A 12,813-nucleotide genomic window follows, 5' to 3' on the forward strand; every position below is an offset into this window, starting at 1 on the left:
ATGTCAAATAATTAAAAATATAACAATGATTAAAAGAAGAAAGAAAAATTAAGATTTCTAAAATTCAATATACAACACTTTTAGGGGCAGTGAATCCGGTGTCTGAAATAACAATGAAAGACAACAACAACAATGCAGCGGCATATACAGGTCAAGTATCAGCTGTCCTGTTCTGCTATTTAAGAAGTCATTATCATAAGCCTATTTACCACATATTGAAGCCACCACAGCCTTCACACCAACTACAATTTAAATATACTTGCTAGTATTCCATATACATGACTGAGAGGATAAATGAGAACCCGTCTTCATGAAGAACTAATAGTTATCATTTAAATAAACACCCAAGGAACCCACTGGGCTCCTTCATACTGCAGCCACACTGTACCCAGGAGGGGGGTTGGGGTTTCTAGTGGAGATTGGAAGGCATGGAAGCCTGTGCCCTGACAACAACAAGGATGCTCACCCCTCACACTCTCCTTCGTGGCTCCTGATGTGGCTAAATTTTTTAGGAGAAAAAAGAAACAAGGTAATAAAAGATATATTTTCCTTATGTTTTTAATCAAGAACTGAGATGGAGATGAAAAACTAACAATTGAACCAGGAATATGTGTATTGAGCTTCAAAATAAGATTTTAAAACATGTCCAACTCTGTTGGACACTAGCTAGAAAAGAGACCTAGAACGCAAAAACGATGAAAAGATATGAGCGGCCAAATAGTAGACGTGCACTTCCTTTGACAGGTGAGTAAACAAAGGATGGAACTCTTTCAAATCAGCAAAGACAGAGTCTTCATGAAACCAAAGGTTGGGGGTTTCTGTTGGTGAATCCTAGAAAACTGTATATAGAAATTAGAAGGGAGGATGAGGCAGAAAACTTGGATCGAAATCAAAGCATGGCAAGAGAAAAATCAAAGTGACTAAAGATGTGAAGTCACCGTGTTTCTATGTTCTATTAAGGAAAACCCAAGATAGCAGAGTCCAGTTTTCAGAGTATTATTCAAATAGGGCTCATGTTGCCAAAACAATGGAAACAAAGTTTGGCTGAGTAGCAGATAGCTCTCTCTCCTTAGAGGGACAAGGTGTATTTAAAATAGACTCCCAGAGCTAGATCTAAAATGTAAATGGGGTCTGGATCCATTGGAATAAATAATCCATCACAATTATACGGGTAAGATAGCGTCTGCAATGTATTCACTCTAAAGTGTAATTTGAGAAAGAAAAATACTTATGCTAAAGGTAAAGGCTAAAAATATTTTGATATCCAATTTAAGAAGTGTGTTTGTTGCCCAAGCCACATCCTTTCCAACAAGCTACTGAGTGGGAAACTTGCATTGTGAGGATGATTTTAATGTTTTAAATAGAGTCAGACAAAAAAAGGAGTCAGACATAATCATCGCACCAGTCCAGTGAATAAGGTGGGAGATCTCCAGGTTATGGGTCAGATGTATCAGCAAACAGGAGGATTCTTGGAAAATAATTGTGAAACAGGTTTGTGGTTCTGAACAGAAGTCCTAGGGCGCTGGAGGTTTCTGTAAACGACGGGCTCAGCAGAAATAAATCCCACTCTGATATTTCTTCCTCTCGGAGCTTTATATTCGCACCTGTCATCCTCTCTTCCACCTGAAATGGACCATCCAGGCTCTGTGTGTGCTCCTTTGTCAGGCATGAGGTTGGGAATCCTCGCTCAAAGCTAAAAACCTTGCCTGGGTCAGTAGCTAGACTGACATTAGGCCCTGAGACTGAGAGAAGTCAGAACTAGCAAACTGAAATCATGGGGGTGGGAAATGGGCAGGAGAGGGAGAAGGGGAAGAAGAGAGAAGAAAATCAGGAAGTGAGGAAGTTGGACCTTATGATTGGTCCCACTTGAGAGCAACACCTCCATGTGGGGGCTAGCGCTATCTCTAGTTACATGGATATATCTGAATATCTGTGTCCTTACATGTCCCCTTGGATTATGGCATTGTTCCACTAAGATCCTATAGATCATCAATGCCACTGGATTTTTAAACTTTATGATAAAAGATGACACTCTATTCAAATTACATTTGTCTGATTCCTGCCTGATTGTATAACTTCAGTTGGTCTCTAGAAGTGGTTTGGTTTTTAATTCCAGGCATGTTTAATCATAAATGATGGGTGGCTATAATTTATTCCTGCAGAGTCATTCCACAACCAACTTTGTTCATCATCATTGCTGTTATCATTGGTGGTAGTATGGTGTGCGATGCCTATCAAGACAGGAATGTTTGAGGTACAAACATTAGGACCTCAAAGCCTAAGGTGGAATGGTTCTTCTCATAATCAATGGTTCTGAAAACTCCTCACATGATAAAAACCCATTCCTTTTGCAGTACCTAAACTTAAAACACAAGTACAAAAGAATGTAAGTATAATATTACTAAAAGGCCAGAGCTTAGTTGTATACATTCTAGTGTGTGCTTGATACCTTCTAATATTTTAATGTGCAGAAATATTAATGTGAGAATCACAGAATATTTAATATAAGAATATTTTGTACTGTCAAATACCTCTATTTATAGATGGTATTATCGAGGAGTAGGGAATTTCTTAACCTGGTAGTTCTATACACTGCTCATCATTAATTGGAACAAGGCTTGTGCCTTAGGCCTTTAGACCAAGCCCTCACCAACATATCCACTGTCTAGGTTCTCTAGCAGGGGTACTTATTCAAGTATGATAGCCGAGCAGGCTGCAGTGAGCAGAGAAGTGCAATTCTGGGCAAGCAGTGGGCAAGGGCTGCAGTCACGATCTGATGCACAGTTGTGCTGCACGGGTCTCTAATGAACACTCGGCACTTGGTTCAAACTGATCACTGGTTCCAGGTCTCAGCCCGTCCTTTTCTGAATCTGGGGCCCAAACTGATGACCTAGGGGATTTGACCGCAGCAGAAAACAGATCAATTTGTGTGGTTCCAGGAGAGCTGAAAATATTTTCTTAAATATGTACTTCAAAGATGGTGTCCCCGTTTGACCATTCTCCACAGTCTTTTTCCTTCTCAATTGACTGTAAGCAAGTCAGAGGGCATCCTGATAAAATTCACACTTAGGAAAATAACAAGGGTGTAAAATGGACTTTTGTGAATTTTATATGAAGGATGTTAAACCAATATCTGTAAGCAACTAGGCCTAACGCTATCTTTCAGGCTCCAGAGATATTCAAGAGAAAAAAGTTAATTAATGGTTTATTAGACTAATACACCAGCAACTTTCTTCCAAGCTTACTCAGTGTTAGAACTCCTTACTTGCAGATCAAGTGTAGTGAGCCTGTAGTCAGAAAAACCTAATTCTTATATTTATTTATTTATTTTTAAATCATTTTATTGGGGTTCATACAGCTCTCATCACAATCCATAATCTATCCATTGTGTCAAGCACATTTGTACATTTGTTGCCATCATCACCCTCAAAACATTCTCTTTTACTTGAGCACTTGGTATCAGCTTTTTCATCCATCCCCCACCCTCCCTCACGAACCCCTGATAACTTACAAATTAGTATTTACTTTCATGTCTTATACAGACCACTGTCTCCCCTCACCCACCTCTCTGCAGTCTGTCCCCCTGGGAGGGGGCTACAAGTAGATCATTGTGATCGGTTCCCGCTTTCCCCCCCCCCCACGCTCCCCACACCCTCCTGGTATCGCCACTCTCACTATTGGTCCTGAGGGCTTTATCTGTCCTGGATTCCCTGTGTTTTGAGATCGTACCTGTACTCTGGTCTAGCCGGATTTATATGGTGGAACTGAGTTTATGGTAGTGGCAGGGAGGAAGCATCAAAGAACTAGAGGAAAGTTACATGTCCTAATGCTTTTGATCTGCTAGATGCTTTGTGTTACATTTAGTTCTGGAGATATCAGGAAGAAATTTTACAAAGGCCCCGAGCTTGAAGACTAGGACATAGAAAGAACCAGAAAGCTCTTATCATTAAGTACGAAACGATGATGTGTGCAAACAACTCTGCAAGAGAGCACAAAGGGGACTTTCAGCTCACTTGCCATCGGAGGAATAGTGGCCAAAGGTAAGATGTCTTAGAATACACATTATTTAAAAGGAGAAAGGGGGGAGGAAGGTTTATTTGATGGACAGGTTAAGGGGCTTCACTTTACCAGAAAGCTAGAGTTCCAAAAGTCACTTTGTAAATGAATTGCAACCCAGCATAATCTGTTCATAGAAACTGTTATTCTTCATAACAGTTTCTCAAGCTCACCTCCAAATCTTACTTGCTAATAACAATGCCTAAGTTTTGACTCTATTCTCCTTAAATTAGAATTTGAGATTTGGGGTCTATCTTAGAACCCCCAAAACAGTTTAAACCAGCGACTGCTTCAATAACAGGCAAGTGCTTAACCACTGTGCCAGCAGGGCTCCTTCTGTGGTGGTCTGAGCGTCTAAACTATCCCTTGGATGTCTGTGTCAATCATTAATCATTCATTGTTTCTCCTGAGGTAACTAAAATGCCCATTCCTTTTCTACTGCCTGAGGAAGAAAATAAATGCTGTGAACTACTGACGTAGTTAGTTGATTGTGTCAACCTGGCCGATAAACACATGTGGGGTTCATTGAAAGGCACAGGGATAAATGGCTCAGTGAGCCTTGCCTTTCAAGTTCTCGCGTCTTTTGCTTTCTGATGGTCAGGCCAGGGTGCAGCTGCCTTAGTTAGTCCCTGCTTTAGCTGGCAAGGCTGACTTCCTGCAAGACATCCCTGAGGAGAAACCACATGGACCTACTCCCATGCAGCCCTGGGTGCTGGAGCAGCCGTGTGCAGACCCTGCCAGCACTGAGATGCTTTCACATTCACTGACTCGGCTTTCCTCCTACAGTCGACATCATTGCATCTGTTTTGTGAGATGGAAGACTTTGTGGATTGGTGTTGGACATATGGGTCAATAGGTTAACGTTGGACTTGTGGGCTTGGACAGAACTGAGTTGGGATGTTTTCTTGATGCACACGGAACCTTTATATAAAACTCTCTCTTATACATGAGTTTCTGTGGATTTGTTTCTCTAAAGTACCCAGACTAACACAACTACCTTATACTAATACATGACTATCAAATAAGAATTACCCTGTTCTACAAATATATATTCTTTAAGTGAAAAATTTGTTATTCAAATAAACCATTTGAGAGAAATGAGATTAAAATCTCCACTGAGTGGAGGGATTCTTTCTATTTGAAAATTTGGACCAGTTTGAGAACATTGCTGATCTCATATCAAAGCTGTTTCAATGATATTTCTGCATGTATGCTAGGCACTCAGGATATCTTCATTTGATACTCAGTGCTCCGTGCAATAAGTACCCTCGAGCTTTGAGAAACAACATTTCCAACATCACACAACTACCAAGTGACATTACCAGGCTTTGAACTAAGCATTATCTCCCAATCCATTGTCTTAATCAATATTCTATATTGCCTCCTAAAGCCCAGGGTGAAATCAAGCACTCTTTAAAGGCGACTTCCAGATCGGAGTGGCTGATTGTCTAAAGAGAGCAGTCCATGAGCTACGTATGACACAGTGTGGGGTACATTTCCACTAAAAGTCCAAATTCTTAGACATCCAGGGATTCTGATTGAAAAATATTGCAGCTCACTTTGATCCACACAGCCTACCATGAAGAGGCTACTAAGTCTTGAGTTACCCTCTTCTCAACGAGGCAGGCCAATATCCTTTCTCCCCTTTTCTATCGTAACAATAGACATGCCTTTCCCATACTGCTGTTGTTGCTGTTAGTTGTCCTCCAGTGGGCACTGGTTCATGCTATGCCCACGTTAAATATAACAAAGTGTTCATAAGTCCTGAACCATCTCTGGTATACTGGAGATCTCTGGTTTACTGGAGACCATGGGTGTAGCCACTGTCTACTTTGAATGCCTTCCAATCTAGGGGAAGAACTAACTCAGATGCACCACATCCATTCTCTTTTATAAAATGTATTTGAAGTACACAAATCCACACACACACAAAATTATATATGTTCATCCAAGATAGTCACATCTAATTCAGAATTATAACCACCAATGCAAATAGAGTTCCAAAACAGTATGCAACAATAAGAGTAATCAGAAAACGTCATCTTGTGTGCTTAAAGTCAAACAAAAATGCTGCATATTCTGAAGTCATGAAAATATATGTAAGCAAGTCTTCTCATAGCATTTTTACTGAAAATTACATGCAATCTCTTTTACGTTTAAATTATGACTGTTTAATGTTCTATGATCATTCGATAATCACTTGACATTTCAAAAGTACCAAATGGTATTTTAAGTCCGATGTGCTATCTCCATAGATATTTATGATGTGGTTTCAAGTCTCGTCCGTCTTCTTCAGATCTTATCTTGACCTAAATATGTCTGAAAGTTTAAGTGGAGGGTATTATGAATGTGATAAACTGAGATGCTGACAATCAAATATTTTTTAAATGTTTTCCAAACAAGCACCCTTCAGTAATTCAATGGGAAATGTATCCATTTCATTTACCTGAATCAGTGTCCTGAAACCAAATCACAATGCACAAATCCCATGAAACTAATGTTTTACATTATTCATATCAGCTCACCATATTTTTCTTAATTAAGTATCCTTACAAATCTGGGTATAATGATACTATTTTAAATTCTTGAGAAGATTTGTGTAAAAACTGTATTATACAGATTTTTGCTCTATAACTCCATAGTCAATTAATTGTTAGTACCATAGGAACCCCCCCAAGTTAAATGCCCATGTTAAAAAATCATATTGAATAAAAATGATAAAAAACCATGGTATATTATCAAGCACCACTAGAATGTTCCTCAGTAAGAAGGATGGTTACATTTTGTCTCACATGCTTTGCCCATGTTATCAGGAGGAACCGGTCTCCGGCCAAGGTCATCGTGGTTGGTAGAGGGTCAGCCAAATAGAGGAAGACCCTCAGTGAGGTGAACTGAGTCAGTGGCTGCAGCGATGAGTCAATGATACAACAAATGTGAGGCTTATGCAGGACTGACCATATTTCCTTCTGCTGTACATAAGGTCAGACAGGTTGGAACGGATTCATCAATCCATAACAACAAGATTCAGGAAGACATAAGTAAGCACTGTCAGTGTGGTTGTAAGGGTAATATTATTTAATTAAAAGACTGTAGGTTCAACTTAGAACGGAGTGCATTAGGATGACTATCATGAGAGAAATTATGATTTTCTTCTATTATTGTTTTAAATTGATGTTCATTATCACAATTTTATAGATTATAACACTAAATATTTGCAAGTAAGCATCGAAGAATTATAACAGCTACTTAGGCGTGGCAAACGTATATGTAGTTCACATACAATAACAAAGTGTACACACATAAATAAGTAATACTGGTGACTTGTCCTCACTCAAATATGTCATAAACTAAGGACTACCCATATGGGTTGGCAGAAAGGAACTAGAAAAATTCTGATCATGAAAATCCTCCCCCACTCCACACACCAAAAGCCCTGGTGGCAATTTGCATTGTTAATCTCAAGGTCAGTTGCTGGAACTCCCGAGCTGCTCCACTGGAGAAAGATTAAGTAGTCTGTTCCCATACAGATTTACAGCATGAGAAACCATACGGTACAGTTCTATTACGTCCTGTAGGATCACTAGGAGTAGGAATCAACTGGATGGGAGCAATTTTGTTCTGTGGTTACATTTTATACTACATGTCAAGTACTTGATTTGGCTCTAAGAAGATACTGATAAAACACACTGCTTTAATACGATCCCTGCTACTTCACTCAGTCTCTTGATGATCAGCTTTATCGTCACTCATCTGCCAATTTCTACTAAAACATTCATCAAACTTTTCTATTCATCTACTTTTTTTTCTCCAGAAATGTAACGCCGACGTCTCCTTTGAGCTGTGATTGGCTGTCAAACATAATGCAAGGTGTTTGGTGCACACTACTTAGCGACAACTCAAGGACGGAAGTAGAGCATCTTCATGTGATACAGAGAAAGAAGGAAACAAACAAACAAAAATCCTACCGTGCACCATAAAAGGCAGTCGGGATTTGAATTTCCATCTCCTTAGGAGCAAAGTCTTACCCCCATCTTTGTCACTGATAAACCTTTTCCCCTCTCTGCAAGTAGTAATACATATTATCTACCTACACAGGGGTGAGCCGGCATGAAAGGAAAGAGAGTGGCTCTTGATGTGTTAAATGAATCTTCTGACTGTGGAGAGCTGAAGTACAAGCAGCAGAGGAAGACACTCAGCACTGTTAGTATGTTTTATTCATATTTTAAACCAACCATCTCTACATGATTGTTCTGAAGACTCTTCCTGGATTTGTAATCCTGCCCAACTCTAAGTAATTTATTGTCAGAGCATCCCTTCAGTAATTGGCTTTTTGGGTGTGCCACACAGGGACCTTTCGTCTTGGGTTCTTCCCTAAATCTCAGTCTTATCATTAGGGGAAGCGTGAACCAATACAGTGCTAGGACTTCTTCCCCTCCTGGCTCCAGCATGTTATGCCCAAAGCAAGCTTCCACGGTTCCCTTGTTCTTCGGGTTGGAGTTGATTCAAACCCATCATGACCCCATCTGTACAAAATAAATCGCTCCATACAGTTTCCTTGCCTGTAACCTAAATTGGTTTCTCCTGAGGCACTGCTGGGCTGACTTGAACAGCTAACCTTAAGGTTAACAGTCATCACACATTGTTTAATTGTGTTACCTGGAGCCCACTCCTCTTCCTGCCTGTGAACCCCCAGTCTGCTTTTGAGGGCAAGATATTATGGAAGGTGGGTGGGCAGAAATGCAATACTGATCCAGGAATCAACTCAAATAATACACTAAAGATGGGTAGGACAGAGAACTGTGGTAAGCAAAAACAAATGGGTTTAAAGGAGAAATATATAAGCTTTTGCAAAGGCTTTGGCTTTGAAGGCTGCCTTGCCCAGATATAAAAATAGATGGCTAAAATGTAAAATCAATTCTAATAGCAAACAGATCATTGCTCTCTCCATGTCCAGGATATTAGGGAAACCTGAATATTTGATTTAGTAGCACCTTGGGAGTAGACAGAACTGAAAACTTTCCAATAACCTTGAAAATATCCACTTCCTGTAGAAAAGAATCAAGTTCTCAATTCAGTCGATATCCACCCAGCCCACTCAGCCTTCCAATTCAGTGATTAGAGACGGTAATGAATCAGGACTTGGGTTGTCTTTTGAAAACAGAAGGCAACATACAACTCCTTTATCTGGTATTCCCAGGAGCTCTGGGCTCTTGGGGATTGGGAAGTAAGTCCTTGGTCTTACTTACTTCCCTAGTCACACTACTGAGAAAGGTGAGGAAATACATTGGGAAGGAAGTCTAGTCCCTCTGGGGGATCCTCTCCCTCTTTTAAGTATTAATCTCACTTCCACACACCCAGTATCCCAGGTTAACCTCACTGTGTCCTGATAGGAAAACAAAAGGAATTATGCTGAGCAGAAAGAGAATTGGGATACTTCCGCAGACAAGCAGATTGGAAGATGGTATCTTTGGAACCCCAGGTCCTTCTAGCAAAGTCCAGCATGCAAGGACCTTGAGTCCCCAACTGCATCCTGGCTACCAGAGTGAAGTCCTGACTCCCAGGGTGGAGACAAATAAGCCTGTGAGACTCAGGGAGAAGGAATCTGGGTGTGTGGGTCCACCTCGCGTCGAGTCCCATCCACACAGGTCATCTTTGCTACCTAGAGCTGCGCAGTCCCCCCAGGACATTAAGACCCCCAGCATTAGTTGGACTAACAGTGTCTTAGCCCCAGCAGCTGCAGAGAGTCAAGGAAGAGGACTGAAAAAGCCAATGCTTTAGGCAAGTTGCCTAATCCATCTTGTTGGACAATTAACAGAGGGTATCACGGTGGTTGCTGGTGACCATGCTGCTCAATACTTCTTCTCAGAGCTCCAGAGGGTCTCTGTCCCTCGGAGCCTTGGGAGGCACTGGGGCGAGGGGATGGAGGGGACAGGGCTGTCTGGGGGGAAGAGTGAGCTGTAGCTAGGGTCCAGTGCCAATGCCCCCTCTGTCTGCTCGCACTGAAGGGTTCTGGTTAACTCCCGCTCCAGCTTCTGCTCTGCAGATATGAAGTGTGCCAGGCAGGGCACCAGGCGCACAAGATGCAACGTTGATTCCGAGCACCATCTGGCCTGCTGTGTGTGATGAACTCTAAGCAGGGGAGAGCTGCTTTCTTTAAAGCACTTGACCCAGAACTTTCTTCATGGCAAACTGAGGAAACTGGGTGGAGGGAGAGAGCCAGACTGAGCCCCTTGACTCTCCCTCCTCGGGTACACATGTGACCAACAAAGGGGATCAAAGACTGCTGCCTACCGTGGTTCTGCCTGGAACCCAAAGTGCAGAGTGAAGGCCATGGGCAGTACGCACTGCACCTCAGGCGTAGGAAGACATGGAGTCGCCATAATGAATCGTGCTGGGAGAAAAACCAAAAACCCCCAAAATATAAACGCACTGTCATCGAGTTTAAGCCAACTCGTGGCGAGTTTATAAGACAGGGGAGATTTCTGCACTGTGGATGGCTGTGAGTCTAACACTTTCAGAGAAAGCCTTGTCTTTCTTCCGCAGAGGCGCTGGTGGTTTTAAACTGTTGACCTGGGATCTCCCGGCCGGACACCTAACCACCACACCACTAAGGCTTCCTCGGAGAGCCAAGGTTTATTGCGCTGACACCTGCAGGCTCTTCATTACTAGCTGTGTGAACAAAGCACGCTACACAGTCGCCGGGATCAATCTCGCACAAATTGACTCACTAGAGCCATTTTTAGATCCCCAACACAAAGAAAGCACATAGCACAAGGAGGATTTCCAGCTGTCGACCTCTGAAAAGCTGCAAAGGACGGCCTTTTCTGTCAAGGCCCAACTGTGTATGAAAACCGTTGTCACCTGCAAAAAAGCATCCTGCTCTGGTTGGGAGCAGGAAACCCAGGCACTGTCTTTCACATTCAGGAGGTGACTTCCCTTCTCAGAGTGCTCTCGCTGTAAGGCTGCTGCCCAGTCCTTTGGCCAGAACCAAGCTCTTCCAACGCCCACCCAGCCATACTCAGCGCGTCCTTACATGGAGGAGCGCCAACCTGCCTTCCCCTTCACATCCCCGTCCTGCTGTCCTGCTGGAAACTTCCTCCGCAGGGGGTGGTGAGCTCCAGGTATCGCATCTGTGTCTGGGCCCATCTAAGCTTCAGCCTAAAGCACAGAGGTCCCAGGCCCAAAGTTACCTATCCTGCTGCTAGTGGGAGGGCTGGGCTAGGGGATGGGGGAAAGTGAACCTCAGGGTTTTTCTGCAGCTACCTAGCACCAGGACACATGCTGTTTGTCCCAGCTCTGGGAGTGGGGGGTGGGGGGTAGAGACTGGGAGCTCTTGCCTCCTTTGTGCGCAAACCAGCATTCCACGTGTAACTTCAGGTTCAAACCAAACAGTCCCTGGCACACACCTTCCAGTTCCCCAGTCTCTCCAGCGAGCTGGTGCGCCCCGAAAGGGAAGGGAGCCAGCAGGATGTGAAACTTGGGAGAGGATGGGCTCCTCCATCCAAGTGCAGGCACCAGAGCGCCCTACAGGGACTCTGTCCCCTCCGCGCACGCCCCCACCGTGCCTCCTGCCCGACTTACCGACTGCCAGACAGAGGGGCAGCAGCAGCCTGAAGATGAGTCCACACACCACTTCCGAGGCCATGGCGCAGGGCCGTCCGGAGAGTCCACGCACAGCGAGCTCCTCGAGGGTCCCAGCGCCGGCCGCCTAGGGCCTCCTTCGGGCGGCGCCGGACAGTCGTCTGGGCATCGCCCCGCGCCGCGCCCCACCGCCGGAGTCCTTCGCCACGAGGGCGCGCTCACCAAGCGCGCAGCAGCCTCCTGGCCGGGCGGCCGGCGGCCCGCGAGCAGTCCATGGAGCCGCGGCGATCGGGACCCGCAGCAGCGCCTTCGCAGTCTCGGGGGCTGGAAGGTCGTGGGGCGGGACGGACCCCCGCCGGGGCGGCGCGTCGCTAGCTCTGGCAAACGCCCGGGGCAACGTGTCACCTCTCTCCAACGTGTCACCTCTGTCCTCAGGGCCCCCCGCGGGCTGCAGCGGGGGTCCCTCGCCGGGGGGGCTCCCGTTGAAGGCGCTCAGCCGATGGGCGCCCCGGCCTCGGGCACCGGAGCTTCGGCGCGGCGCAGCCTCGCGCCCACCGCCATCCCCGCCGCGCGGGCTCGCGCCCCAGTCCCGAGCGGCGCGCCGGGGCTTCACGGGCTGGGCGCGGCGGCGGGTGGCCAAGAGTCGAGGTCCCACCGCATGACACGGCTTCTCACGCCAGCTCCCCGCGCAGCCCCCCGGCGCAAAGTAGGAGGAACAAATGCGCAAAGGCGTCCCGCGCGCCCTAGTCGGCCATCTCCCACTGCCTCTCCCCGCGCGGCCGCTGCCCAGGCTCGGCGGCGCGTCTCCAGGAGTCAATGAAACTTTCAGGAGCCCGACTTGGTGACGGGCGGGCCTTCCGGCCAATGGGACCCGCGCGCCCGCCGCCGCGCGCCGGGGCCCGCCCCCCACTCTCAGGAGCCCTCCCTCCACACACACCCACCCCCAAGGCGGGCGCCCAGGGGCTTGGGCAGGCGAGGGCTGCAGGCCCGAACCACAGACGCGCAGCTCTCTCTCTTAGGACCCCAGCCTCAGGGTCCACACCAATCCACCCTGCAGGTGAAGAGTTGGCAATGAAAGGGCGCAGAGGCGTGGCAGGTACCAGGGCTTTCAACCCAGGTCCCAGGTACTTGGGCACACTGGTCCTGACCAATCAAACTGGAGACCGCATGCCTGGA

General features: G+C 45.6%; 1 protein-coding gene across 1 annotated transcript in view; it reads right to left on the reverse strand.

Moving 5' to 3' along the window:
- The window catches only part of PIEZO2 (piezo type mechanosensitive ion channel component 2), a 535,104-nt gene extending 523,331 nt beyond the window's left edge, over positions 1-11,773 (reverse strand). The window contains exon 1 of the mRNA XM_075529992.1: positions 11,638-11,773. Coding sequence (XP_075386107.1) covers positions 11,638-11,701 — 64 coding nt within the window. The 5' untranslated portion in view covers positions 11,702-11,773. The remainder of the gene's footprint in view (positions 1-11,637) is intronic.
- Between the last annotated feature and the right edge of the window lie 1,040 nt (positions 11,774-12,813).

The sequence above is a fragment of the Tenrec ecaudatus genome, chromosome 13 (assembly GCF_050624435.1).
Source record: "Tenrec ecaudatus isolate mTenEca1 chromosome 13, mTenEca1.hap1, whole genome shotgun sequence".
Taxonomy (NCBI): Eukaryota; Metazoa; Chordata; class Mammalia; order Afrosoricida; family Tenrecidae; genus Tenrec; species Tenrec ecaudatus.